At 43.1% G+C, this 24,867-nt stretch overlaps 4 protein-coding genes across 7 annotated transcripts; 2 read left to right on the forward strand and 2 right to left on the reverse strand.

Moving 5' to 3' along the window:
* The first annotated feature begins 149 nt into the window (after nt 1-149).
* LOC117217948 (lymphokine-activated killer T-cell-originated protein kinase) lies at nt 150-1,935 on the forward strand. The gene is made up of 5 exons (XM_033465869.2): nt 150-416; nt 487-732; nt 802-1,095; nt 1,168-1,395; nt 1,602-1,935. The coding sequence occupies exons 1-5, from the start codon at nt 293-295 to the stop codon at nt 1,757-1,759; spliced, it is 1,050 nt and encodes a 349-aa protein (XP_033321760.1). The 5' UTR covers nt 150-292; the 3' UTR covers nt 1,760-1,935.
* On the reverse strand, nt 1,827-9,110 carry LOC117217950 (syntaxin-1A). The gene is made up of 9 exons (XM_033465874.2): nt 8,814-9,110; nt 8,091-8,186; nt 7,899-7,992; nt 7,765-7,839; nt 2,583-2,780; nt 2,437-2,510; nt 2,238-2,375; nt 2,061-2,171; nt 1,827-1,972 (listed from the first exon to the last, which is right to left on the reverse strand). Exons 1-9 carry the CDS (start codon nt 8,844-8,846, stop codon nt 1,901-1,903), a joined length of 891 nt encoding a protein of 296 aa, XP_033321765.1. The 5' UTR covers nt 8,847-9,110; the 3' UTR covers nt 1,827-1,900.
* LOC117217945 (condensin-2 complex subunit D3) lies at nt 3,172-10,656 on the forward strand. Its single transcript, XM_033465866.2, has 2 exons — nt 3,172-7,179; nt 7,244-10,656. The coding sequence occupies exons 1-2, from the start codon at nt 3,635-3,637 to the stop codon at nt 7,674-7,676; spliced, it is 3,978 nt and encodes a 1,325-aa protein (XP_033321757.2). The 5' UTR covers nt 3,172-3,634; the 3' UTR covers nt 7,677-10,656.
* Nucleotides 9,777-24,029, reverse strand: LOC117217949 (uncharacterized). 4 transcript variants are annotated; one of them, XM_033465871.2, is made up of 8 exons: nt 23,685-24,029; nt 21,813-21,923; nt 20,146-20,244; nt 14,152-14,250; nt 13,965-14,063; nt 11,750-11,947; nt 11,532-11,627; nt 9,777-11,027 (listed from the first exon to the last, which is right to left on the reverse strand). In XM_033465871.2, exons 1-8 carry the CDS (start codon nt 23,694-23,696, stop codon nt 10,830-10,832), a joined length of 912 nt encoding a protein of 303 aa, XP_033321762.1. In that variant the 5' UTR covers nt 23,697-24,029; the 3' UTR covers nt 9,777-10,829. The 4 variants fall into 4 exon arrangements, with proteins under 4 accessions (XP_033321762.1, XP_033321761.1, XP_076382883.1 ...); XM_033465870.2 differs by lacking the exon at nt 23,685-24,029 and adding an exon at nt 22,124-22,507; XM_076526768.1 differs by lacking the exons at nt 13,965-14,063; nt 23,685-24,029 and adding an exon at nt 22,124-22,529.
* Between the last annotated feature and the right edge of the window lie 838 nt (nt 24,030-24,867).

The following is a 24,867-nucleotide window of genomic DNA, read 5'->3' on the forward strand; positions in this document are numbered from 1 at the left end:
CCAGAGTCACATGAGCGTTGAAAGAACGAACGTTGATCATCTTTCCTTGTTTTTCTAGTTGAAAACAGGGACAAATTTTCCTTGTTTTCTATAAGGAAAAGAAGGAGAGACAACCAACATCCGTCGATTTGACGCTCGTGTGACTCTGGTTCGCTCTGGCCTAAGTTGGCAATCCTGAAGCGTCCTATAGCAAAAAATTTGAAATTTAACGGACAAAGAGTGATCCAAGGAGGCACAAGAGAATTGATCGCTCTCAATACAGTCGAATCATTTCGCTAATAACTTAAATAAAATGGCAGAGTTTAAGACACCAACGTCGAAAAGGTACAAAAGTAGGCTTCAGGACAATTCAGAATTACAAACGACCATTAAAATACCAGCCTCGCCTTTTCTAGAACAGATAGGTTATGGATGCGGTAAACAAATTTTTCTGCTTATTAAATGAACTCGCATGAACATAATTTTATTGAAACAATGGATCGTCAGGTGTTAGCGTGTTTTGTTTGGAACGATCGCCGAAAGTGGGTTTCGTTCGATCACCATGGGCGATAAAGAAGAGGAATCGCAGAGTTCAAGAAGATAAAAAATACAATGAACGTATCCGATTCGAGGCAGAAGTGCTACGTAAGTTAAATCATCCGAACATTGTTGGTTTTCGAGGATTTACCGAAGTTCCAAACGGCGAACGGATCGATCCATGTTTGGCAATGGAGAAACTAGACGCTTCTCTAGGTATAGGAATTATTTACTATCTATTTTCATAAATTGTAAAACATGCTAATTGTATTCACATATTTTTAGGTGATAAGATAGAAGAGAAACTCGAAGCTGGTGATGACCAATTTCCAGCTAAAGACATTTTAAAAATAACATACGAAATTGTTAAAGGATTAAAATATTTGCATCACACTGCTCATATTTTGCACGGTGATATGAAGAGTTATAATGTATTGGTTTCTGACGACTACAGTAGGGTTAAACTGTGTGATTTTGGAGTATCTGTACCTCTCACAGAATCTCTTGAAATGGATACGACCAAGGGGGACTTTCAGTATGTGGGAACAGAATGTTGGAGTGCTCCCGAAATAATACATGGTTGTATATTGATGTAAACACTACGAGCAACTGCAATCTGTATTAACTATATATTTCTGATTTTTTGTATAGATGGCGAACCAGTTACAAATAAGGCAGATATTTGGGCATGCGGACTGGTAGTCTGGGAAATGATAGCTTTGTCAACACCTCATATGGAAAATTTTGAAAAAGATGACAGCTACTCCGATGATTCAATGCTGGACACTGACATGGAAAATAGTGCAAAGGCTACAAAACCTAGTGGAGATATGGATGACAGTATTGTCTTTCTTGAAGAAATCATAAAGTGTAAATATGGTAGGTCTTTGTATAGTAATGTGTACGTATATACAGGGTGATCCGTTAGAAAAGTTCTATATTCATTGATCTTGCAAATAAATGTAGAAATATTTTATTTAATAATTTATGATTTAGAAGATAATTAGGTTCAAATAGAACACCCTGTATTTAAAGACATTTTTTAAAAAGTTAATACATCACATAAGATGTATTTATGATCACAGGTACACGTCCTCCATTACCTGCTATTCAACTTGGAAAAGAATATGATAAGATTCTTGAACTATTTTTTGCTTGCACTGCCCTGGATTATAAAGTTAGACCTAGTGCAATAGGTCTTGTTAGGTACTTCGAAAATTACATATACAAAGGCAATGCATGATGAGCATCATGTGTGAAAGGCAACATGTTGCAGTTATTATAAGTATTACATTACTATGATAAACAGATTAACGTTTGTGTACAGATATCTTTTATTCTTCTGACGATATTGCAACGGCTGTAATTTTTACTTTTATACTATTTACAAAAAAATAAATATCAGTAACAAAATGATAATTATTATACTGATGATGAGACAAATTTTAAGTTTCGTCTGAAAGAAAAACAGTTCATTTTCAATTATATATATATATATATAATTATTGTTAACTATAATATCTTTTGACTTCTAATATCAATACCTTGCGATGCCTGTGACTGCGCTTTTCGGCTTTTTTGAGGTCTGTACGACCAATGTCAATATTATTTGCAGTTTTTCCAGCAAAATATTCCACACTATTCAATTGTTCGCTCTATAAAGTAATATTCAGATTTATATTCGCTCAAGATTCATTCAATCATCTACATTGTACACTTACCTGTTTTTCAACCAGAAATGCCATTTCAGTAAACATGTCTCTAACTTCCGTAATAGCTTTTTCCAACTTTACTATGTCATTATGTCTACTTTGTATGTCTGCTAATTGTTGCTTAGTAGTTCTGGTATCTTCTAAAATCTATCAGTCAAAACAGATTACACCCGTTTATTTATAATTAGGAGATAATAGTGATACTTACATTATCAACAAACACATTATTATCTTGAGATTCAAGTAAAGCATCCAGTTCCTCGCTTGTAATTTGCTTTCTGACTAAAAATTAGAACAGGGTGGCGTAAGTATTTTTAAGGGAAAATAATTCAAAACGTTTCGAAAGATACGTACTTAATAATTTTTGTTGTTGTAACAGTAAACGGCATTTTTCATGGTATCTCAACATGCACATGTTATATTCTTCCATAATATCTGAGAAAAGTTTTATCATCGTTGTATACTGCAATGCTTTAATTCGTAAATGCGCGGGTCCATCAATTATACTTGCCAAATTTAAATCATCGAGAGGAGCAATTTCTTTTCCCATCTCTATAAAAAGGTATTAAAGAATATATTTATTTTTTCTTTTTTTATTTTTCTCAAATGTTTCTTTTTTTCTCTCAAAGGAAAGTCATGTAAGAACATTTTATTTTATATTTTGAACTTATTTTTTCGGAGAATCACATTTTTCCTGATTGTACTATAAATATTAGGATACTCTACATGTAATTTTAACATAGTTTTGTAATATGTACATAGTTCAGAATTAACATTTCCTGTCTAAAATAGAACAGCATTTATTCTTTATATCTTTACACAATTCACTTTCCTTGATCTCACGTGACCCGAACCATCGCATAGAATGATTTTTCCCGCCTAAAATGTAAGCAACTTTATTGAAATGTTTAGTGTACTTTGGTTTACTTTGGTGTACCTTTGATTATGCACTTTTTTGCGAATATGTGTAATTCATTGGAACATTAATTGCTTAGGATAATCGATAAATTGTTCATGTGTTTGTTATTAGCATGTGCTTGCAAACACATGTAATCAGAAATGCACATTTATTTACAGAGTGTAGATTGCATATTGCAGCGAATCTAATTGGTCAGTGATTTTCCCGCTTCTGAACGGACGCCAGAGTCCTTTGTAGGACTTGTTTCGTATTTTCAGCGAGATGTCCCGTGATAAATATCCGACAAAGTTTTCTGTTCATAAATACCATAACGGAATTATAAAATCATTATCGATACGTATCCAGAAAATGATAACCTGAGGCCAGTTTTCCCTTTATCGAATGATAAGTTAAGGTTATGTTTACATTTACAAGATATATTTGAACCAAATTGATAATAATTGTATCTTTCGTTTTAAAATGATTTAAATCGGGCACAGTTGTTACCATGGAATCTTTAAAAATATTTGACGAATTTAAATTCAGTGATCTCAACGAAGACTGGATTCAATCTGTTTGGGATACAGAATTTATGATTTATAATGAACCACCTGATGAGTATCTAATGTTCATAGAAAGTGAGGATATGAGACTGCTTTTGCACGAGACTTGCACCATTGTGAAAGATTGGTTAACCACAGGCAAAGACCAGAACAATCCTGAACGATGTTCAGAGATCTCCTGGAATACGTTGATCATAATGGATATAAAAGTACGTGCTTTACTAGCAATATTGGGTTACATAATGAAGAGCGGACAAGGTAAAGAAGCTGATGATGATTCTAGACAATCTTGTCTTTATGCAACTAATTTATATTTTATACTTTTGGCTATTCCTGGTAGTAGCGCTTTCAATGTGTTTCATCCGAACTTATATCAACGTGCTATTGAAACCATTAAAATAAATTCTGGCCAATTGCAGCCGCTTGTTAAGAAACGTTCCAAAGCAGTGAATTTAGATGATTTTAATATAACAGATGAGATGAGAAATGATAATATTGCTCTTTCACCTAATGAAAAGGAAACATTGACAAAAAATTTAAATGTTATTGTTTGTAGTCTGATTACAATGATAAAAACATTTTGGTTTAAAGACCATGTACAGTCATTAGATGACACTGTTAGTGGTTTACTAGAAGTAACAAAGGTAGAAAATGATTGCACAGATCCTTCTTGTTACAACAGGCAGAATGGTACAGTGGAAGTATTATTGATAAAGAATTCATATGCAGCATTGCAAGAACTGTGCGATAGTAAACATGGACCTGTTAAGGTTACTATAACAATCATAGCTAAGTATATATTACCTCGTTTGTTGTGTAGTCCCATGGACTTGCAATCAAAGTTTATAATGAATGTACGTGAGTGTACCATAAATTTTTTAAAAGTTTTATTAAATGAACACGATAAAGAAGCAACAGTTGCAATTATTACATTAATACAGCATTTGATGCTGAACTGTCCAGATAGACTTGAAGCACGTCAAAAGCAAGCTGGTGTACTAATAAAGCTCTTTGGAATATGTAAGCAAAACATCATAATTGAAGCCTTTAGAAATGTAATATTACTAACGCATCATAATAAAATACCTCTGAGAATATTTGCTCAAGAAATAATTGGCAAATTATTGATAGAATCTTTTTTGGTTGATTGTAGTATGACTGTTAGTCTGAAAGCTAAAGTTAAAAGAGTCTTTGTTGCTGTTGTATTAAGTAGATGCATGGATTGTTCAAGTATGGTGAGAGGAAAAGCTATGGCAATAATTGCAGAATTCACAGAATTCAGTCATGAGACGGATAAGGAAATATTTAAAATAATTTTCGAAAACTCTGAACCTGATAAAATGTTCCTCACATTCCAAGATATAAAAGATGCTTTATCCGAAGACACTGATCTATTACCAGGCTCTAATGTTTTGTTATCCATGCTAATAGAACGAATTGAAGATGAGAGAGCAGCAATCAGAAGAAGCACATTACAAATTTTTAAGAATTTGGTCTTAATGTCTCCCAGTTTGATGAACGAAACGGTCCCTGTAATTAGCCGCCGTTGTAGAGACCCAACGCTAACTGTGCGTCGATATGCTGTACAAGTATTATCTCAGCTTTTGGAAAGGTTCTCAGACAATTCACAACTTTTAGATGAATGGGTACAAACTGTTATACCACAGATATTCGATGTTGAGATCAAAGTACAGGAAAAGGTGCTAGATTACTTACATGAGTTATTGCTAAACAGAATAGTATTTTCTTCTAAAAATACTAACAATATAGCTGAAAATTTACCATGGAAAATTTTGAATACAATAACTAATGTGAAAATGCGGCGACATTTGTCAAAAGCTTGTAACTTGTGGGTGAAGAATGGTACTATCACTACTTCTGTAATAAAGAGCATACAGTCACATATTGGGACGACCAATAACATAGGAGCTTGGATTTTGCTAGCTGCATTAGCTGAAAATACTCAGCTACCAAATATGAACAAATATATTTCAAACTACAAGGAAATCTTTGAAGAGGATAATTTTTATACCAGCTTGGTTCTGCAGGTTTTGAAGCACTCTTGGAAGTCCTTGGATAACGAAATTTTGGAAGGTCTTCACGTTTACTTGTACCAATGTCTAGAGCAGTTCAAAATCAATTTTGGTTTAATCAGCATTTCATTGGATATTATACACAATATAATACAGTTTCTGAATCCTGATACAGGAACTAGTTTGCTAGATTTTAATGTGCTGAATTTAATCAAATTGTCGGAGGCAGAAATCACAAAAATCTTTAAGAACGAGGACCAAGCTTTAGAAGCAGCACCATATTATTTAAAAGCTATGTTCACTTTGGGGTACGCTACTCTTTTATGTACTCATAAAATATCACCGTTAACGTTACGAATTTTGCAAGGAATATTGCTAGAATGGGAATCACTTCCAGAAGCTATAAAGGAGATAAAGGAATTACAAGCGTCGGCAGTCGTCATTCTTGGCCAGCAAGCGATGAGGGATCGGGAGATTGCAAAAGAAATGGTTCCAATATTCGGCAAACTAATGAGACAAGAGACAAACTTGAGTTCGGTTTTTCAAATCGCTGTAAAAATAAATACCGCAAAGGCTTTGGCTGATATTTGCGTTAGGTTCACCGCACTAGTTGAACCGTATTTATCAGATATGTGTGTCAGCATGAAGGACTCAAGTCCACAAGTCAGGGAAGCTATCATGGTAATATTCATCCAACTTCTTCTTGAAGACTACATCAAAATTAAGGGCCCATTCTTCTTTCACATATTGACCATGTTGTCGGACTCGGACAATATGATACGCGAGTTGACGACTTTTCTTATAGAAGAAAGGCTTCTGATAAAAAATAAAACTTTGATATCGCAACAATTTTTACAAAGCATATATCATTATAATAATTATCAATCACATCTCAAAATTTATGATCAAAGAATGCGCGAAAAAGAGAGAAAAGCATTAACGCTACCTGGAAAAAGGAACGAAGAGAAACGAAGAACGATATATGACTTTATGCTGGATCACTTGGATCCTCCAGGAAAGATAAAGTTACTTGTAAAAATAACTAGTCAGATACTTGGCGGAGCTTGCGCCGATTCAATCGACGTTAAGAAAGAGGAAGGAATGTATGTTTTGAAAGATGCATTATATGTTGTTAGCAATGAGCGGTTAAGACCGTCGTCTCTGAACAAACAAACTGACGATGATCAACCAGAAAATGAAGATTCTGCGATTCAACAAATCACACCTGCCAGCAGTGCAATAACTATTATCATCGAAGGAATGAAGAAACATGGTTTAGAAGTTCTGTTGCCTCTATTAATAAAACTAAGGAAAAAGTTATCTTTTTCAAAATCTCCGGTGGAGAATGAAGTGAAGAGGCTTCTGGTCAAAACTTATTCAGAATATAACAAGGACCAATTGTCTAATTTATTCAACGAATATCCAAACTTAGAGAAAGAATTGGACAGGTTAAAGAGGTTCGTATATAAATACCTGATAATGTGAATATTATTGATCCTTATTAATTATGTTTTGTTCCAGACAAGTGGGAGAAATTGTTTCTGAAGATGAGAACTCCTGTGAAGAAGGAAATTCTCCGTCTGACACAGCAAACCAGATTTCGTCTACCAAGATATCAGATGTAAGGGCTTGTAATTTGAGCCCTGTAGTTTTGTTGGAACGTGTCCCAATTTCTCAACTTTTAAGTCTGAATAATTCACCAACCAACAATTCTCTGCTTTCGGGAAATCATTCTGTCGAATGGAATCCGATTTCAACAGTACTAACTGTACGACCACGTTCACCCTCAGAGCCTGGTCCTAGCACCAGTACACAAAAATCGAAAGAGTACGAATTAGAGTACGAATTGAACAACTCGATCGACAACGTTTCGAAAGCTAGAAAGATAAACATAAAACGTAAACTGACAGAAACAAATATTTCTCAATTTCAAGATGACAGTGAGTCTGATTAGGATATATAAAACAAATAGCTTTTACTTATTTACTTTTATTTACGTTGCAATTTATAGGTAAACAAAGAAGAAAAATGGGGTTACCTACCTTTTAGCTTTTGTTGTATACGAAACGATGTTTGCGATATGCTGTACGTTCGAACTTCCAGTTCTTTTTGTATATCTGAAATACGCAAACAATTAGCTAACAGAAAGGCACAACATTTGGTATTTGTTTCTTACCTTTATTCGTGTGTGACAACACGTTATTGTACAAATCCTTTACAATAATCGTGTTCTCACTTATTAGCCGAATCAGTCCACGAATTTCATCGACCTGTATTAATATCATTTATATAACTACTGCCAATATAAGAGTCTGTGATATTTTTACGGTGACTTAATTAATATGAGTATACCTATGTGTATACGTACTTCATCCAAAACTTCCTTGAGTTTCCTATTTTGGGATATTTGGATGTGTACATCTTGTATAAATCGTTTACCAAATGAAGTGCTATTAGTTTGACACTAAAGGAAAGTAAAAAAGATATGTTGCACAGTACGCCTGCTTTTGTTATTAATTAATTAAACGATCGGAACAATGTTCGGAAACGGGAAAAGATATTTTATGTTATATTTCTCAGTTGATCCAGTGGCAGTAATTAACTAGACTTCATACAGGATAGGTCTCTATCCAAATCTCTCTACTAAATATTCATTTGTGAAAGATATCACTTAAGCAACAAACTATTATTAATACATCTTGAAAGGATATTCCATGCTTATTTCTTTCAGAAACTACAGTCTATTCGTGTGGGGCAAATAACTTTGTTTGCTCTAAAACGTGAAGAAATATATTAAGAAGATAACAAGGGGAAGCAGATAAAGTTGGGAAGTCACTGTAATATGTTAAAAGTTACCGTTTGTTATTTAAGTGATGTTTTCTTATTGTTTTAGTTATATTCTATAAAGAGTTTATGCTTTTTAATTCATGCAAGTAGTTAGAATTTTGCTAAAGCAAATATAATTTAGAGGTGGCCTTACGGCTGGTGCATTTCGAACGATTTTCTGACATGTACTTCTGTTAAAATTAATGTCACAGGTGTTACAGATAACCGATACTCTCTCGTGTTTTCAAAAGAACAGAATACTAACTGCACGTAGTTCTGGCATTCGATCACGAACCATGATGGCATTCCTTAGGAATCAGCGTCAGTCACTGATCGTTCTTTGAATCTGGTTCACGAAGTATGTATTCTGTTATCTACCTTATCAGTGCAGAAGCGATAATTGATAAAATTCGTCGCGGCGTTGGCATTGTAAACTTCTAATTGATACCGTTCAATTGGTGAGGAGCAGAAGAACCGTTTGACACACTTCTCAGCTAAACCGTATTACTTCAACCAGAAGAAGCTTTGCATCTGCAAATGGAAATAGGAAATAGGCACTTAGCAGCTGGGGTACAAGGACGAGTTTACCATGAATTATACACCTTTGACTTGTTCTCTCAGCCTTTCTTCTCGTTACCACCGGTAGTACATTTTTTTCTTTCGTTGAAGGCACCGATGACTCCTTTTCTTTTTGTTCGAATGTTTTTACAGTATGACATGACTGTTACTTTTTGTAAAAACATTAGCATGTGCATCGTGTATATAGGTATGTGTAAATTAAGACGGAGAACCGACGTTGCTCGCAACTGAATGACCGTGATGTTATAAATCGACGAGGAATATAGAAACTTTCCGGTTGAAAAAACAAAAACAAGACATTTTAAAGATTATTTTTGTGTTCTTATGTAATGACATGTAATATTTATTGCAATAAGTATGCCGCGCTTGTAAAGTGGAGGATACGTTCAGGCAGAAATTGTTTCGTTTAATTACAATTTCGTAATAAACGCGCAGCTTAATACGCATAAAGCATGAAGTCCAACCAAAATTTGACCCATTCTGTGATATCACACAAAGCGAAACTGTTCGATATTTATGTATAAATCAAATATAATAGAATTATACGTTACCATGTGTTTCGTGCCGTGTATAATTTACTAGAATGTAAAAAAGAAAAAAATTTTTTACGAATTAGCGAGTCGATACGCGTTTCATATATGAGAACATATTTTGGGAAAACAGTAAAGATATTTATTATACACATCGTAAATTAACACCAAACAAACAGTTATAAAATATCTCATTAATGTTACATTCAAATAAAACGATTAAATATCTTATACATTACGGTTTAAGAACTAAACACTTGCTTACGGTTATTTCTTTACATTTCACATGTGCGTTAACAATAACATATACTATTATATATATAAATCAACAGGAAGAAATAGACGTTCAACTATAAAATTCGTCAATTTTGTATACCCCAAGGCAAATCAATCAGTCTTATATAATTCTTAATTAGAACAGAAACAATTGCGTAAAATCCACGTACGTTTAGGATCTTTCTGTAACAACCGGTTTGTTGCTAATAAAATATATGTATATGTAGATATTCAATATATATATACATGTATATATGTATATATAAATTCTACTGTAAAAATGATCCCGGTGCGTAACACGGTACATCGAAAGAGTTAATGTTTCCAAAGTTCATGTAAGAATATATACAACAAGAGAATACGTTTAGGATATATTTTACACTATAGAATGGTATTTTGTATATTTCTAACTGTATATACACCGAATAAGTAGCTAACAGTATTAACTCTCAGCTGGTATAACAGGAATAATATAACATAACGTTACCGTGGCCCTACTGTCAAGTTAATAGAAATATTTTATATCGTGAACGAGGTTTTAAAAGTTCTGCCGAGGATGCAAGTGACAAACCAGGTCACTGTAATGCTACTAAACCAGCTAAAAGTTAAGACAAAGATAGAGCATCTGACCACACTTCCGTGCAGTGTGATAGAAAGACCAACGTCTCATTTACGCTTCAATTCTGTAACGTTACGAAATATAATAAGATTGCACTTGTTTCATTCTATTTATAAATCATTGAATTTAGTACATTCAACATGTAACATATATATATATATATATATATATATTACATTCTCTTTAGAAATACTGATCTCTCCTCCGCTGGCCTATACATTCTCCACTGTTACTTTTCTGCATTAACTACTACGTTACTGGACGGACAACCGAATTGCTAAGACGTCCCGGTTCGTGTCCTAACTTTATCCTTCAGATAATTCGCGACTTGAGTCTGCGAGTGCCTAACTGCCAACTGAAGAGGTGTGACACCCTCCTGGTTGACAAGCAGAGGGTCCGCGCCTGCTCCCACGAGTTGCCTCGCCACTGTCATTTGTCCTGTTAAGGCTGCTGCGTGAAGCGCGCTTTCACCGTTCTAGAACATAACAGGCTGTTGCATAACTGAAATTGTTTACTACTTTATGGGCAGCTAAGCTACAGCATAGCTCGGTAAATCTACAGGGTATACAGGGTGTCCACAAAATCTTTGTATATTGTACTTAAGACAAAATTATCAAGCTTCTTCCAGATTAAACAGTCTATTGATAAGCACTTAGCAGGTACTTCTACCCCTTAGGAGAAGGGGTGAAATTTGTACGAGATTTGTAAGCACTAAAGCCCATCCGGTTGCATACCTCAAGGCGCAACAGAGGTTTGCAAATGCAACCTCTAACTTATCTCTCCTCTTTTTTCTTGGTTCCTATTTTTATAAGCTCTAACATTTTTTTTATAGATCCTAGAACCTACACTCCGTGTCCGAAGTGGTTGTTTAGTGATTGAGACGGCGCAGATGTTAAGACTTCACCACTTCAGAAGTGCCCGCTCGTTCATAGATATTTCTTACACAAGGAAATCGTTTCGAGCCTATTTTGGAACTTACTGGAAGAATCCCGAGGGACGGACGGTACTTGAGGAGTTCCCCGACCACGGCAGTGTGTCCCTTATGAGCCGCCTTAAACAGCGGGGTTGCTCCATCCTAGAAAAGAAACTGCAATTAACACTGCTCTGTCCAGAAAGCGAGAGAGACTTCTCGACGACCGTTCTCCCGATAACGGAATCCAGATTCCTGCCCGATCCCTGATCATTCCCAAGACTTACGTGTCTGGTGGCATCGACCTTCGCGCCAGCTTTCAGAAGCCTTCTCACGACGTGATCGTGCCCCATTTGCGCTCCTATCCATAAAGGCGTGGCACCATCGGTTCGAGCGGCGTCCGTCTTCGCCCCGTGCTCCAGAAGAACCTCTAGGATACGCACGTGGCCGTTCTGGGCTGCGATGAAGAGGGCCGTTGCTCCATCCTGGAAAATCGAACAAACTCTGTGCTTAAAAAGGCCTGCTCGATTTCTATGGACCGGTTACGCCGCACGGGAATTTAGCTTCGGAGTCTAAGGTATGCCGTAAGTTCATCGACGCAACACTGTGACCTCTATGTGAAATAAAAACTCTATAATGTTTCTCTTATCCAGCAGCAACTTATCATTTACGACACCGTCGACGGCAAGATCTCTGTCTCGGAGAACATTTCACGGCCAAGACGCGGAGCCTGACAATTTTCAAAAGCTTCATGGCTGGCGTGGAATAATCGACGGAAAATCTCGGAACGGCGGAGCTTCCAAGTGCGGCTAAGTCAACGGCAAAGGAGAGAAAGTGCTGGCGCGTGTCTCGAATATCCCTGAAAGGAGTAGCGAGTCCAGGGCGACTCGAACTGGACCCGGTCGCCAGGAACCCGCACTTTCACTGGCCGTTATTGACTCGGAGGTTCGACGAAAAACCATCGGTCCCGGTGCGCCTGGCCTTTATTGGACGCGTTTCCTTCTGGCCAGCCAGAGATTGGTAACATCCTGCAGCGGGTGTACGCGTTCCACGGAGTCCCGGTGTTCCCCGAACCGTGTCCGACCAGGAGACATAATACCTATCCATTACAAACCGCAGAAATTCTATAACGGCGATCAACCTGTCCATCTAGCCGCGACAAAAGTCGCGTCGCGTCGCGGTCGCACGATTTTTCTTCGGCCGAAGCGATCGAACACGTCGATCGTCGTCGACGATCGCCCGGGATTGTAGAACATCGTTTGAACATGCCTCGGATCGCTTTACACGTTACCGCGATGTGGGTCAAGCGATTATCTGCTCAGGTTCAAAAATTCATGCAGCGAGTTCTCCTCGATCGACGCTCGGATTGCGCGCAAAAATGGACAATTTGGGAAGAGGAGATGCGCTTATTCGTGCCTTTCGAGTTGGTTTTTATAGTTGCCGTCGATCTCCTCTTCCCAAGTTGTCCATTCTTGTGTACAAATTAGGGAGAATTTACCGTACACCGAACGAAGAGCCGTAGATGTTAAGGGTTGATTCCGCTTGTAACAAAAAAGTAGACGTTGTAGATGCCGTAGATCGAAGCATTCCGTACGCCTATTGTCGGTTCGATTATGTCCCTCTTGAAAACATGTTGCACGGGTCTACGATACGATGACATTCGATTGGGATCGACGAGAACGTTGCTAGAATAGCGCGGATCGAACAATGCCGCAAGTTTTCCACAGGCACAAAGTAAACGATCCCATTCTTCGAGAGATGTCCCGGTATTAGAATAGAAGGACACGTCCGCGGCATTAGAATAGAAAGAGCGTGACAATGCGGCAGCGTGTTTGGTCTCTTTGTCAATCACCTGCGAGAGTACCGGCGTGACGGCACTGGCGACCGTGCCGCGGCACACTTGCGACAACGTGGAACAAATTCGAAAGGTGTATGTGTAACGTGGACGCGCAATAAAATGTGAAATTCATGGGCCGCGCGGGTTCCCGAGGCTCGCGTGTACGCGGAACTCGTCGGGAACGCGACATTTAAATGCCGATTGTGCGCCGCTAATTGTTCGGGGAGGGTTACACGCGGCCGGTATTTCGAGCGGCCGTCCCGCTTCGAGTTTTCGACCGATTATCGCGGCCGCGCTTTTGGAATCGGACGTTAATATTTCCGCGTGCCGATGTTCGCGAACGAGGCGGACCATTCTTTTCGAGAACTGGTATCGTATATGCACCAATATGTATACGCGCGACTGGTTTTCCGCGACGTCGCGTCGCGCGATCTATTTTAAATGCGTCCGCCTTTCCAATAATCGCTCGTCTAGATTCTGAATAGAATTTATAGATCTGAATAGAATAGATCCGCGTCTGACTTCGAACGCCCGTTCGAATTTCAGGCATTTTCCCGGCCCGGATTCTCGCCGTTCCACGCTAATAGTTTCAGCCGACTTCGACTCGGCAACCGGGAAACGAACGGCGCGAAAAGGGCAAAAACGTTCGAGAGATAAGAAGTTACCTTCATGTGAGCGTTCGGATTGGCGCCTCTTTCGATCAGACCCTCCACCACGTCCAGGTGACCGCACTGGCACGCGACGAAAAGTGGGGTGCCGCCGTCCTGCAATCGCGCCAGAAACCGTCTGTCTAGTTTCCTATTTCACGGTTCGCCGTTCATTTTTGGTTTTTTTAATCTCGCCGAAACTTACTATGCTGCACGAGTCCACCGCGGCGCCGTGCTCCAATAAAAGTCCGGCGATGTCCATGTAGCCACCCTGGGCGGCGAAGAACAGCGCCGTGGTGCCGGTCTGGAATCGATGAAACAATTTGCTGACAATCGGATCCACGGTGAGACGCTAAAAATTCTACGACGCCGACACACCGTAAAATTCGTCGCGCTGTTTTACTGCCGCCGCGCGAACACCGGGGCGCACGAATTTATCGCGTAATTAAATCCCCCCCTCCTGCCCCCTCGAGGAATCGGAAATGCGACGCTTGTTTCTTCTGCATCGAACACGGAGTTGCGGTAAAGCGACGGAGTACAGTAACGTCTTCCTAACTGGCGCTCGGATTGTGCACGAAAATGGACAATTTGGGAAGAGGAGATACGATTATTCGAGCCTTGCGGCTCGTTTTTATAATTGTGGGCAATTTATAACTGTAAAAATAAACCGCAAGGCTCGAATAATCGTATCTCCTCTTCCCAAATTGTCCATTTTTGTGGTCAATCTGGGCGTCGATTAGAGAGACATTACTGTATAAACCTACGATTAGGGTGCTTTGGACACCGCAGAGACAACTCGTAACTGTGAAAATGAACCGCAAGGACCGAATAATCGTATCTTTTCCATCCTAAATTGTCCATTTTCGTGGACAATCTGAGCGTCGATTAGAGAGACATTACTGTAATCGCGGTCGAGAGGAAACGCTCGAATTTATCGGTAGTGTTACATTGTAAATTAAAGATGGCCCTCAGGTTATCGACGAAAACGACGCGCAATTGACAACTCGGCGAGAACGGTAGATCGGCTATCGGCTCGGCTAAACGCGCGGGTTGTTCTACATTCTATTCGAGCTGGACGCACCGTACGCGCGCGCCAATTAATTCTCATCGTTCAGCGGAGAGGATGCTCCGATGGGAGGCGGGCATCGTCGATTTATAATGAACTTGTTACTTCCTGCCGCAATCCGCTTTCCAGCGCATGCTATTTTAACAAGGTAAAACACGCTCGCGTGCCACCCGCGCGTCGCCTATTCGAAATCGCTAGAAACGGCCAGCGAAGTTTGGAAAATCGTTCCGACCTCTCGTCTACCGAATTGGAGAACGGACCGCCCACTTTTCTATCGTTCCGCCACGAAAGCGGAGAACGTTTCACCGATCCGGCGAAACTGCAAGTTTGCAAGTTGTTCGGCGTTCGTCGAACGTATCAACGATTCGTCGTCACGGTGCATCCATCGTATTCACGGACGAGAAATAAAAAATAATTTAAATCTTATTAAGAATTTGAAGCGCGAATAGAAAGGGGCGACAATTTTCGAGCTTTCCCTTCCCCCCATTTTTAAATTTAATCGATCGGATCTGCAATCCGAGGATTAACATTTTAGCTCGGATGGACGAACACCGTCCGCGTTACCGGCGAACAACAGCGATCGATTCCGTACATATTTCACCGCCGACAGTTCTAAGAAAGCAGAGAGGAGAGCGGGCGAAAACAATCGGAGGCGGCAATTTCAGTTCGGCGGTTCGGCGTTCGCCGAAACGAAACACGGGGCTCCCGCGATCGACCCGAGTCACGAACAAAAGGTACTCGAATAGAAATCCGCGAAATTCGATACGCCGCGGGAACGACCAAAAAGTGCGATCCAACTGGTCGAAAGTCCGTTCCTCGAACGAGGCCAAACAAGCGCTGGCGAGATCAGTGTGTCACGAACGCCCACGCACGATTTTCGAACTGATACCGGACTGCTCGCGGTGCCGAGAGTGTTGCGGACGGATCGCGGCGCGGCTCGCGGCTCGCGGCTCGCGACGCGCGGCGCCGAGTTTCGCAGGCGGTCGTCCGCGGATTCGCGCGAGTTGTTGCACACGCTGGTGCACCGCGGTGGTTGCATATTACGGCAGACGTGCCGCCGCTGAAACGCGTTGCGAACACGCAAACGCGACGCAACCCGATTTGCTCCGCTTCGGCGACCTTGAAATGCAGAGACCACGCGTTGCACCGAGGCTACAGGATGCGCCATCGCGCGTGGTCCCCGCTACAGGGTGAACGGAACTGTCGCGGATTAGGACGAGAATTCTGCTTTTTCTGCAACGACGTCGTCGATTTCTCGGCGGTTTTTAGTTACGAACGCCGTCGAATCCGCGGTTTTTTAACGAGCTATCGAGTTTGAAATCACGTACCGCGTCGCATCGTGAACCGAGCAGACTCGCTGGGTCAGAAAATAATGCTCCATTCGTACAGTTTATATTTCGTACGGGCGAGCGATTCGTGTACAAAACCGCGTGCGCAGTTATATCATTACAATTTATAATGCCGCGGCATTAAGAAGAAAAACGGGCGATGCATATGTATATCGCATTCGCGCGCGCGCCGCAGGGCTAACAAACTCTGTCTCGGCTCGGTTCGATTTTTATATCGAATTATGCTAAATCGATTTGTACGTTACCGTGAAGAAGCGCCGTTTAAACCTCGTTACGGAGTTGTCGGAGCTTCTGTACGAGCAAAGAGCGTAAGAATTTGTTCGCGCGCGCGCAGTACGCTTCGGAGACATTCGAAAAAGAAATTAACAGACAGAAACGGAAGGTTCTAATTGAACGCGACTGTGAAATTTATTTTCGAAATGCGATCTAGACGTTACGGAGCACCCTGTACGGAAAAATCATCGTATCTAGGCCGCGCGCGTTTTAGAAACTCCGAACCCGCCGGCGGCTAATTAACAAGCGTGACTCGTTCGCAATTAGTCCACGCCCGCGACTTTAGCGCATCTCGAGGCCGAGAAACCTGGCTGCCAAAACGTTTCGATCGCCTCTCGTTCGAGCGCCGCGATTTTATTACCAATTAACCGGTTGTTTTCACCTCGAGGCTCGCGCGCCTCGATTCGCCGAATTCGATTCCGATTGCGATTCCGATAGTTCTGCGAACGTATCGCGATGAATCGTACGATCGTGGAAACAGAGCGCAAAGAGTTTCTAAAAATAAACGTGAAATACCGCGGGTTCCCAGAAATTTCAAGGACCGCGCTTTTATCATTCGCTAATCTCTCGTCGCGAGATAGAAGCTCGGCTATCTGTGCGGATGATCGAACCGTGATCAGCCAACGACAGACACAAAAGGAACGTTCCGTCGTTTAATCGCGGCTTTACGGTCCACCGTTTCCATCTCGACTGCTTTTCATCTCGGCCTCTCGACTCTCGACCCTCTCGACAATTCATTAAGATAGAACTGCGAAAGTATCGCGGCCCGCCGGAGAGAGACGGTGTATCGGGACTAATAAAAATAATTCTGAAACTCGTGCCGTTGCGATTGTGTAACGAGAGTCGCCGCGTCGCGTCGCGCCGCGCCGAGTCGCGTCGATTCCGAACCCGTGTCGTTTGCGTAATTCGCGCTCTTGTCGGGCGTCATCGCTTCGATTCGATCCCGGGAACCGGAAAGAAACCTCGCTCTTTCACGGTGGTTGCTAGGCTTTCGACTCGTTTGCATACTCGGCCGCTAAAAATAACAAACGGAGAAGAATAAGAGCCGCTGAATAATCGTCCGGAATTTCGTCTGACGCGCCTTCTTACGTTGTACGCTAGAAACGAATTCTTTCTAGGAACGCGCGTTTCCGGTATGCGCGCTTCGTTCCCCGAATTCGAGTTTAACGACATCAGCGGCGGAGACTTCGGGGATCGAAGAGCGAGAGCTCGTGCATCGCGAAGACGAAATTACGAAGTTTCGCACGCGAAGAGAAAATGTCGCCGTTGCGATGTCGTTCGGAAGGGCCTGGCAACGCGGAGTACAGTAATAAGGAGTACCCTAGTTGGCGCTGAGATTGTGCAGAAAAATGGACAATTTGGGAATAAGAGATACGATTATTATTCGAGCCTTGTAGCTCGTTTTTTACAGTTGTTGACACTTCGTAACTCTAAAAACGAGCCGCAAGGCTCGAACAAGCGTATCTCCTGTTCCCAAATTGTCCATTTCTTTGGACCATCCGAGCGTTAATTAGAGAGACATTATTGTGCAGTAATGTCTCCCTTACAGACGCTCAGATTGTCCACCAAAATGGACAATTTGGGAAGACACGATTATTCGAGCCTCGCGGTTCGTTTTTATAATCGTGGACAATTTATAACTATAAAAATAAACCGCAAGGCTCGAACAAGCGTATCTTCTGTTCCCAAATTGTCCATTTCTTTGGACCATCCGAGCGTCAATTAGAGAGACATTATTGTGCGGTAATGTCTCTCTTACCGACGCGCTCGGATTGTCCACTAAAATGGACTGTTGAAATTTTAGCCTCGAACAAAAATTAATCTATAGTTTACTTAGTACTAAGATACTAAGATATCGGTTTACATTTTCGTCGGTTCCGTCAGCGGGCAACGACGGTGATGTAAACTGTATATAATAGATACCGCGATACATCATCACCGGTACCATTAGATACACATCGTGCCCTGACTGTTTGGGGATCCTAAACGTCTCTGATTGGTGGATAAGACGAACCCAAGAAGGGTATAAAAGAAACGTTTTTTTCTTACCGGACTCTCAGTAGAGTTTGGTCGCTCGATCGTTTTCGCCCATATACCTTCTCTCAATAAAGGAATAAAATAAAGTCTTTTTAAGAAAAGAATTAGAATCATATTCATTTTTTCATTCCATAATCCCAACATGGACAATTTGGGAAGAGGAGATACGATTATTCCAGCTCGTTTTTATAATTCTGGACAATTTATAACTGTAAGAATAAACCGCAAGGCTCGAACAAGCGTATCTCCTGTTCCCAAATTGTCCATTTCTGTGGGCCATTCGAGCGTCAATTAGAGAGACATTACTGTAGTTCGGAGACAAAGAGCAAGGAGAAAGGAAACCCGTGGGCCGGGTGATTCCAATGGGACCGACGACTCAATTAACGAATCCCGCGACTCTTAATGGAAGTCTCGGCCGGATGTCGCCAGAAAATCGTCGGCAGACATCGCGTACACGGATTTGCATACAATACGGTGGGCTCTCGATGCCACGGGACACCGAGAAGACGCCCGGGCTCGGCGATAAATCCCCGACGGGGGCCACTTAAAAAGGTACCACTGCTCGGACCGCTTCCTGGTGCGCTCGACACCGCCCAACCTTTTTCTGACCCACCTTCGTAACCGGCTAAAAGCGGACGCGGCGTTCCCGATCGCGAAAGAAGCCGCGAAAAGCCGCGCCCTTCTCGCGGAATCGCGATCGGACGGCGTCGATCGTCGAGGTCCGGCCTATCTGTCCGCGATATCTCGCGACGGAGATCGTCCCCGATAATTATAGAACGTTATCAGCCGTTCGTTTTCTCCGCGCGGTAACGCGGATGTGAAACGTCGTTTCGTTTGCACGACGGCTATGAATATTTAACAAAAAAAACCCATCACCGGGACACGTAATTGGCGGGCTGCTGGCCCCGACACGGGCAGATGCTTCCTTGTCTTTCGGCGCAAAGAATCGCCTCGGAGAGATTAATAGATACGCGGACGAGGCAAGAAGCCTCGGTTGCAAGGTAGATAGTGAAAGGTAACGCTCGCCGAGTCCGAAGCCGCTGCACGATTTATCGCGGTCGTTCTTGCGGGCTTTGTCGCCTCGGAGCATCGGAGCCGCGCGATAACGCGGAGGAACGGCTTATCAATTTATCCTCGGTACGGTAAAAGTGATTTCAACGTTCGATCGTTTCGGTCGCGCATCCCTCGAAACCCCTTTTTCAAATCGAGGAACCTCTCGCTTAAATAATCGAAGATAACCGGGCGACCGTTTCGGTGCGGATAATTCGAGAAATATGCTGGCCGATGCACGGACCCGCGGCGGCATTCGATGGCTCGCGAAACAGCGTTTCCGACGAGCGGGTAACGGGGTTGCGAGGACGCGGGCGACTGCGCGCGTGCTAACGCGAGATTCATTCATTCCCCGGCGTCCATTCATGGCCGTGCATAGTGCGCATATAGCGTGTACTGTATAGTACGCGCGGTCAGGACTTACCAGCCTTCTGGCATTAGGATCCGCCCCTTGTTGCAGCAATTCGGTGACAGCCTCGATGTGCCCTCCGGCGGCGGCCAGTATCAAAGGAGTCGTTCCATCCTGAAAAGATAAACGGGTCAACGAACCGAGGCATCGGGAGCCGGGCTTGAAATCGATGCCCGATTTTTCGTCGGCAGACCGAGGGCGGTTCTATTTTTCCCCCTTTCCCACCGCGGCCTCTGATAAAACGGGAACGCTTCTCGAGCACCGGGTCACCCACTGCGAAACTTCGAACTCTAGGCCCCGGATTTCTGTACGAACGGTCTCACCCTTTCGAACAACTCCCTTGTTTCGCTTCGCGCGGTTCTCTCGACACGACGGATCGAACGAATGAAAATCCTCGAACGAATCCGAAAAACACGGATTAGAAATATGGACCGGTTCTTCGCGTCTTGGAATCGGTTCTACGTGCTTCGAATCGTCCGTGGCTCGCGAACAGAACCAAAAGGACGGGTCTCGCGTCGATCGAAACGGCTCCTAGGTTCGCGCGGAGCTCGTCGAGCGCGCAATTAGTCGTCGTAAATCCGTCGCGTAATCTGTCCGAGGTCCGACAATGGGATCGGCGTCTCTGCCGCGAACGCTGTCGCGGTCTTCCCTTTGACAATTTGGCGGAATCACGTCATCGCCGCATCCGCGGTTTTCACGTAATCAAAGGGCAATTGTTGGGCGGATCCCTGAATGGTCGCAATTACCGCGACGGAACGACGCGCCGTGGGTTGTCGCCGGCGCGCGCGGCAGACGGGCTACTTAGCGGCGCGATTAATGCGCCCGATCGTTTTCGAATTACCGTAGGAATCGCTGGGAGGAGGCGTGCGCGGTCTAAAAATAACCGGCAGTCGGGTCAATCGAATTCGAAATTACCTTCGTACGCTGTCCACGCCGGTCGAAGTGGAGCAACGCGTGTTTCCACGGTGATCTAATGGACCACTTTCGCGCGCGGGAGCAACGCTAGCCGAGCTACCCGTTCCGTCAACGTCGCGGCGGTTGGCGTAACGAGTCGATCGACCCCCGAGAAGATCGGCGCCTCGTAAATCGTCGTCCTCGGGTCGCACGGACCCCCCGTGCGAGAGAAAAGTTTGCGCGGGCGAAGAAAATGCTCTTTCCCTGGTCGCGGGTCGATCGACCGAGCGGCCGCGGCGGCATTCGAACGATAAAAATCGCGATTTCGTTGTTCGCCGTCCGAGAACATTTTCACGGATGATCCACATTTTCGCGACGAGACGAGCCGTGACGATCGCGAGCTATCGAGACGTTGATCGTCGGCCCGAGCGCGCGAGTCTACGAACGTCGAACTTATGTAGCGGCGAAAACTGCCCGAAAATTCGATATTTCGCACACCGGTGCGGAAGGTTGTGCGACGAAACGCGTATCCGGGTACCGATAAGATATTTGAACGGCTGCCAAGGCGCCGGGAAAGGCAGCGCTTAACACGCTAGCTACCCTGGCATTCGAACGACGCGACGCTCGAATAAATGTCGGGTAGCCGTGAAACGCTTGGACACTCGAGTACCCAACCTTGAACTTTCATCGGGTATCAGAAAGTCGCCGAAAAGAGGGAGAAGCGTGAGACGAGACGAAGCAGATCCGGAGCGTTCCAGTGAAAAGCACAGTGTTCCAGAATTCGATACCTTGTCCTTGCAGTCGACGTGGACCCGTCCCGAGTCCAGGAGGACCCGCAGACGTTTAGCGTCGCCGCGGGCTGCGGCCAAGTGCAGCTCCACGTCCCACGGAGATTCTTTCTGAAAAGGAAATACAACGAGCTTGAACTTGAACTTGTACTTGAACAATAATAATTGTCGGATCGAGGAGACGATAACGATTAAACGCTGCCTCGACGCTTCTGCTACCGGAATGCCGCCCGATAGGATTCTCGATGATCGCGCTCCGTCGAAAAAGACCTCGCATGTCACTGGACCAGTTTCCGATAAAAATATTGTACCGTTTCCACTTTCAGCGGTGCGCGAGTATCGATTATTCCAATCATCATCGAGCAAGACGGACGCGCGCTACAGGCGTCCGACCATAACTGAAATTTTTTTCGCGAAATTACGCGCCAGCCTCGCGATTTCACCCGTTCACGCGAGTTTCTTCGTATCCGCGGCACACGGGGGCCGGCCTTTCGAGCGCGCTACTAACTATCGACGGAACTAATTGAAACTGCCGCGGTGCACGGTGGTCCTGAAAAACGCGTGAAGTGCAAATATAAATCCGCGACTTGCGAAGCGGGCCCCCGCGCTCCGTTTCCACGGAAGCGTACGTACGTATCCTCGATTTAAGCCGATCGTAAAACATGGCGAGCAGCCCCTAATTAACATCTGAACGATTGCATTAAATTGGAATGCAACGGCGGAAAAGTCGCGGATAAAGTTTCATTCGCGAAACAAGAGACTGGATTATATATATATATATATATATATATATATATATATATATATATATATATATATATATATTCTTTTTCTTTCCTTATTCGCGACGTAAAATTGCAAACCAGTCGCCGGAGTGCAATGTCCCGCTTTTTGTTCCAGCGGCGCGTGTTTGTAGGTCGTCGCGCCTCCAACGCGACGATCGATGCGTCGACAAAACAACTGAATCTCGTACGATCTCAATTATCATTTATGATCTACGATCGGTCATGTATTGACCCCTGCGTGCGCGGAATATTTGCCGATCAAGGTCACCGTGGAACCTCCCCTTCCACAGAACTCGCGGTTTCCCCGCCTTCTTCGCTCTTCGCTCCGCCCACGGTTCTTTCAAAAATTAGTACAACGAATGCGGCATCCGTATTTATTACATATTTATCAGCAATATGTTAATCGAACGAGAGACCGTTATTCGTGCACGATCTCGGTTATCGGATGGCTCGGATTCAAATATTATCTTTCCCGCCTTTCCAAACAGCGGCATTCAGGTTTACGTCGACAGTCTGCAACTCGAACAGGTTAACATTTAATAATGTGCGAGAACGTATGGGGGCACGGGGCGTCGTTGAGATCAACAGGACAAGGTTCTCGACAATTTATTAGCCCGAATGACATCAGTTCTGCGATATTTTCCTGATCTCACCTTGCTCCGTGTCACAGGCGCGAGAAGCCACGTAATCTACCTCGGCCGACGGCGTTTTTTCATTAATTATTTTACCGCGCGTCATTATCGGCTAGCCGACGAACGCTTGTTCCGGTTCGACGGAAACGTTATTTTTTTTAAATTGTCGCGTCACGATTCCGATTCGTGTACACGATCGGTCGCGGAGGCACATGTAGCGCATGGTGGTGAACGGGTTAATGTCATTCGGGCTCTATTTTGAACCAGTAATTTCTCTACGGTGCACTTTAGAACTTTCGACCGCGTTCACTGTTGAAACACGTTAGATATCGTATATTTTTCTGTGATTTCTATCGCAAGAGAGCACGTATTCGGATTATACCAATAATCGGATATGGAGTATGCGATTGAAAACGTGGTCACCAAGAGCTCCCCGGATTGATTTGAAAAGTTACCTTCATAGACATAATCGAAGTGCACCTGCTCTGGCACTGATACGGTCTCACAGGATCGGTGTGGTCTTCTTACGATGGAAAATGGTAACGCACTTAATGTTAATGTTGCAATTGCATCGCGGTGCATCGGGCATGCTTACGTTCGCATGACGCGTGTCACCTACGATAGCAACATGTTTTTTCCGTAGGACAGGTGGTCCAACATCGGATGACACTGTACGATCACAGGCTGCGTTGAAACGCGTGCGGAACACTAACACGTTCCCTCGTGTTTACGAAACGCGAGGCTACGAGATCGTGGCATCGTGATTTACCGGATGACTTCGAGTCACCGAATGCCCGATGAAACTGCTCGGCCCTGGTATAGACTGGGGACTGTTTCCATTGTCATCCACTTGGCGGTGCCACCTGCCGACCCAATTCTTCGTATCATTATTGATAAACGTGTTATTAATTTTTGAACGATAGTTTCGATAAGAGCCGTCGTATCTCCTCGAAAAATATGAAGAAGCGCAGCCCTTACCTACCGTACCTTTTGCGTTCTAATATGTGTATTCACTTTTCAAAATGAAGAAAATGCAACGCATCCCATTAGAAAAACTGTAAATTCTGGCAGAAATCGGTTGTTCTAGAATTAGGCATTTAACAGCATCGTTTGTGGCAAAAGTTGATGGAGCGAATAATTTGTTACAGCAGCAAACGATACTTACCGAATTAACAACGATATCGTGCGAAAACAACGTCGAAATTCGTTTCCTCGATGAAATCTAAATTTAGCGCCAATTGGGGTAGCGGCCAAACACCCAAACCGTTAGCCAAAATACCAACGGTCGATTTTGGCCAACAGTTTGAGCGTTTTGTCACTACCCCAATTGGCGCTGTACGAACCTCTTAACTCTGGTTCAAGCTTACGTCACGTATGGCGCCACTTATCTAAAAAGCGTTAATTTCAAATTTTCGAAGATAGATTATTCTTGCCGGATTTTATGTACATTATGTTTCGCACCGTTCTCCCTCTTCTTCTGGCACACTCTACGGTCGAAGCGCATTGCATTTGTTCGATCGATCACCTTGTAATTCCCGCGCTCGCCTCTCATTGGTCACTATTTTTCGTTAATAACTCGTTAATAACTCTAAATAAAGCTGCGGATTGAATTTTCACTGAGGAGAAAGTTGCTTCGAA

The sequence above is a fragment of the Megalopta genalis genome, chromosome 1 (genome assembly GCF_051020955.1).
Source record: "Megalopta genalis isolate 19385.01 chromosome 1, iyMegGena1_principal, whole genome shotgun sequence".
NCBI lineage: Eukaryota > Metazoa > Arthropoda > Insecta > Hymenoptera > Halictidae > Megalopta > Megalopta genalis.

Coding starts and splice junctions, on each gene's coding strand:
- LOC117217950 (XM_033465874.2), bottom strand. CDS start 8,846: ATGGTTCGTGATCGAATGCCAGAACTACGTGCA. Junction 2,781..7,764: donor TATACAACAAAAGCTAAAAG/GTAGGTAACCCC, acceptor ACCTTTTTATAG/AGATGGGAAAAGAAATTGCT. Junction 2,376..2,436: donor ATAATGTGTTTGTTGATAAT/GTAAGTATCACT, acceptor TTTGACTGATAG/ATTTTAGAAGATACCAGAAC.
- LOC117217949 (XM_033465870.2), bottom strand. CDS start 22,171: ATGATGATTGGAATAATCGATACTCGCGCACCGCTGAAAGTGGAAACG. Junction 21,924..22,123: donor CACCGCTGAAAGTGGAAACG/GTACAATATTTT, acceptor TTTCCTTTTCAG/AAAGAATCTCCGTGGGACGT. Junction 11,948..13,964: donor ATCCGAACGCTCACATGAAG/GTAACTTCTTAT, acceptor TCGATTTTCCAG/GATGGAGCAACGGCCCTCTT.
- LOC117217948 (XM_033465869.2), top strand. CDS start 293: ATGGCAGAGTTTAAGACACCAACGTCGAAAAGGTACAAAAGTAGGCTT. Junction 733..801: donor GAAACTAGACGCTTCTCTAG/GTATAGGAATTA, acceptor ACATATTTTTAG/GTGATAAGATAGAAGAGAAA. Junction 1,396..1,601: donor AATCATAAAGTGTAAATATG/GTAGGTCTTTGT, acceptor TTATGATCACAG/GTACACGTCCTCCATTACCT.
- LOC117217945 (XM_033465866.2), top strand. CDS start 3,635: ATGGAATCTTTAAAAATATTTGACGAATTTAAATTCAGTGATCTCAAC. Junction 7,180..7,243: donor GAATTGGACAGGTTAAAGAG/GTTCGTATATAA, acceptor GTTTTGTTCCAG/ACAAGTGGGAGAAATTGTTT.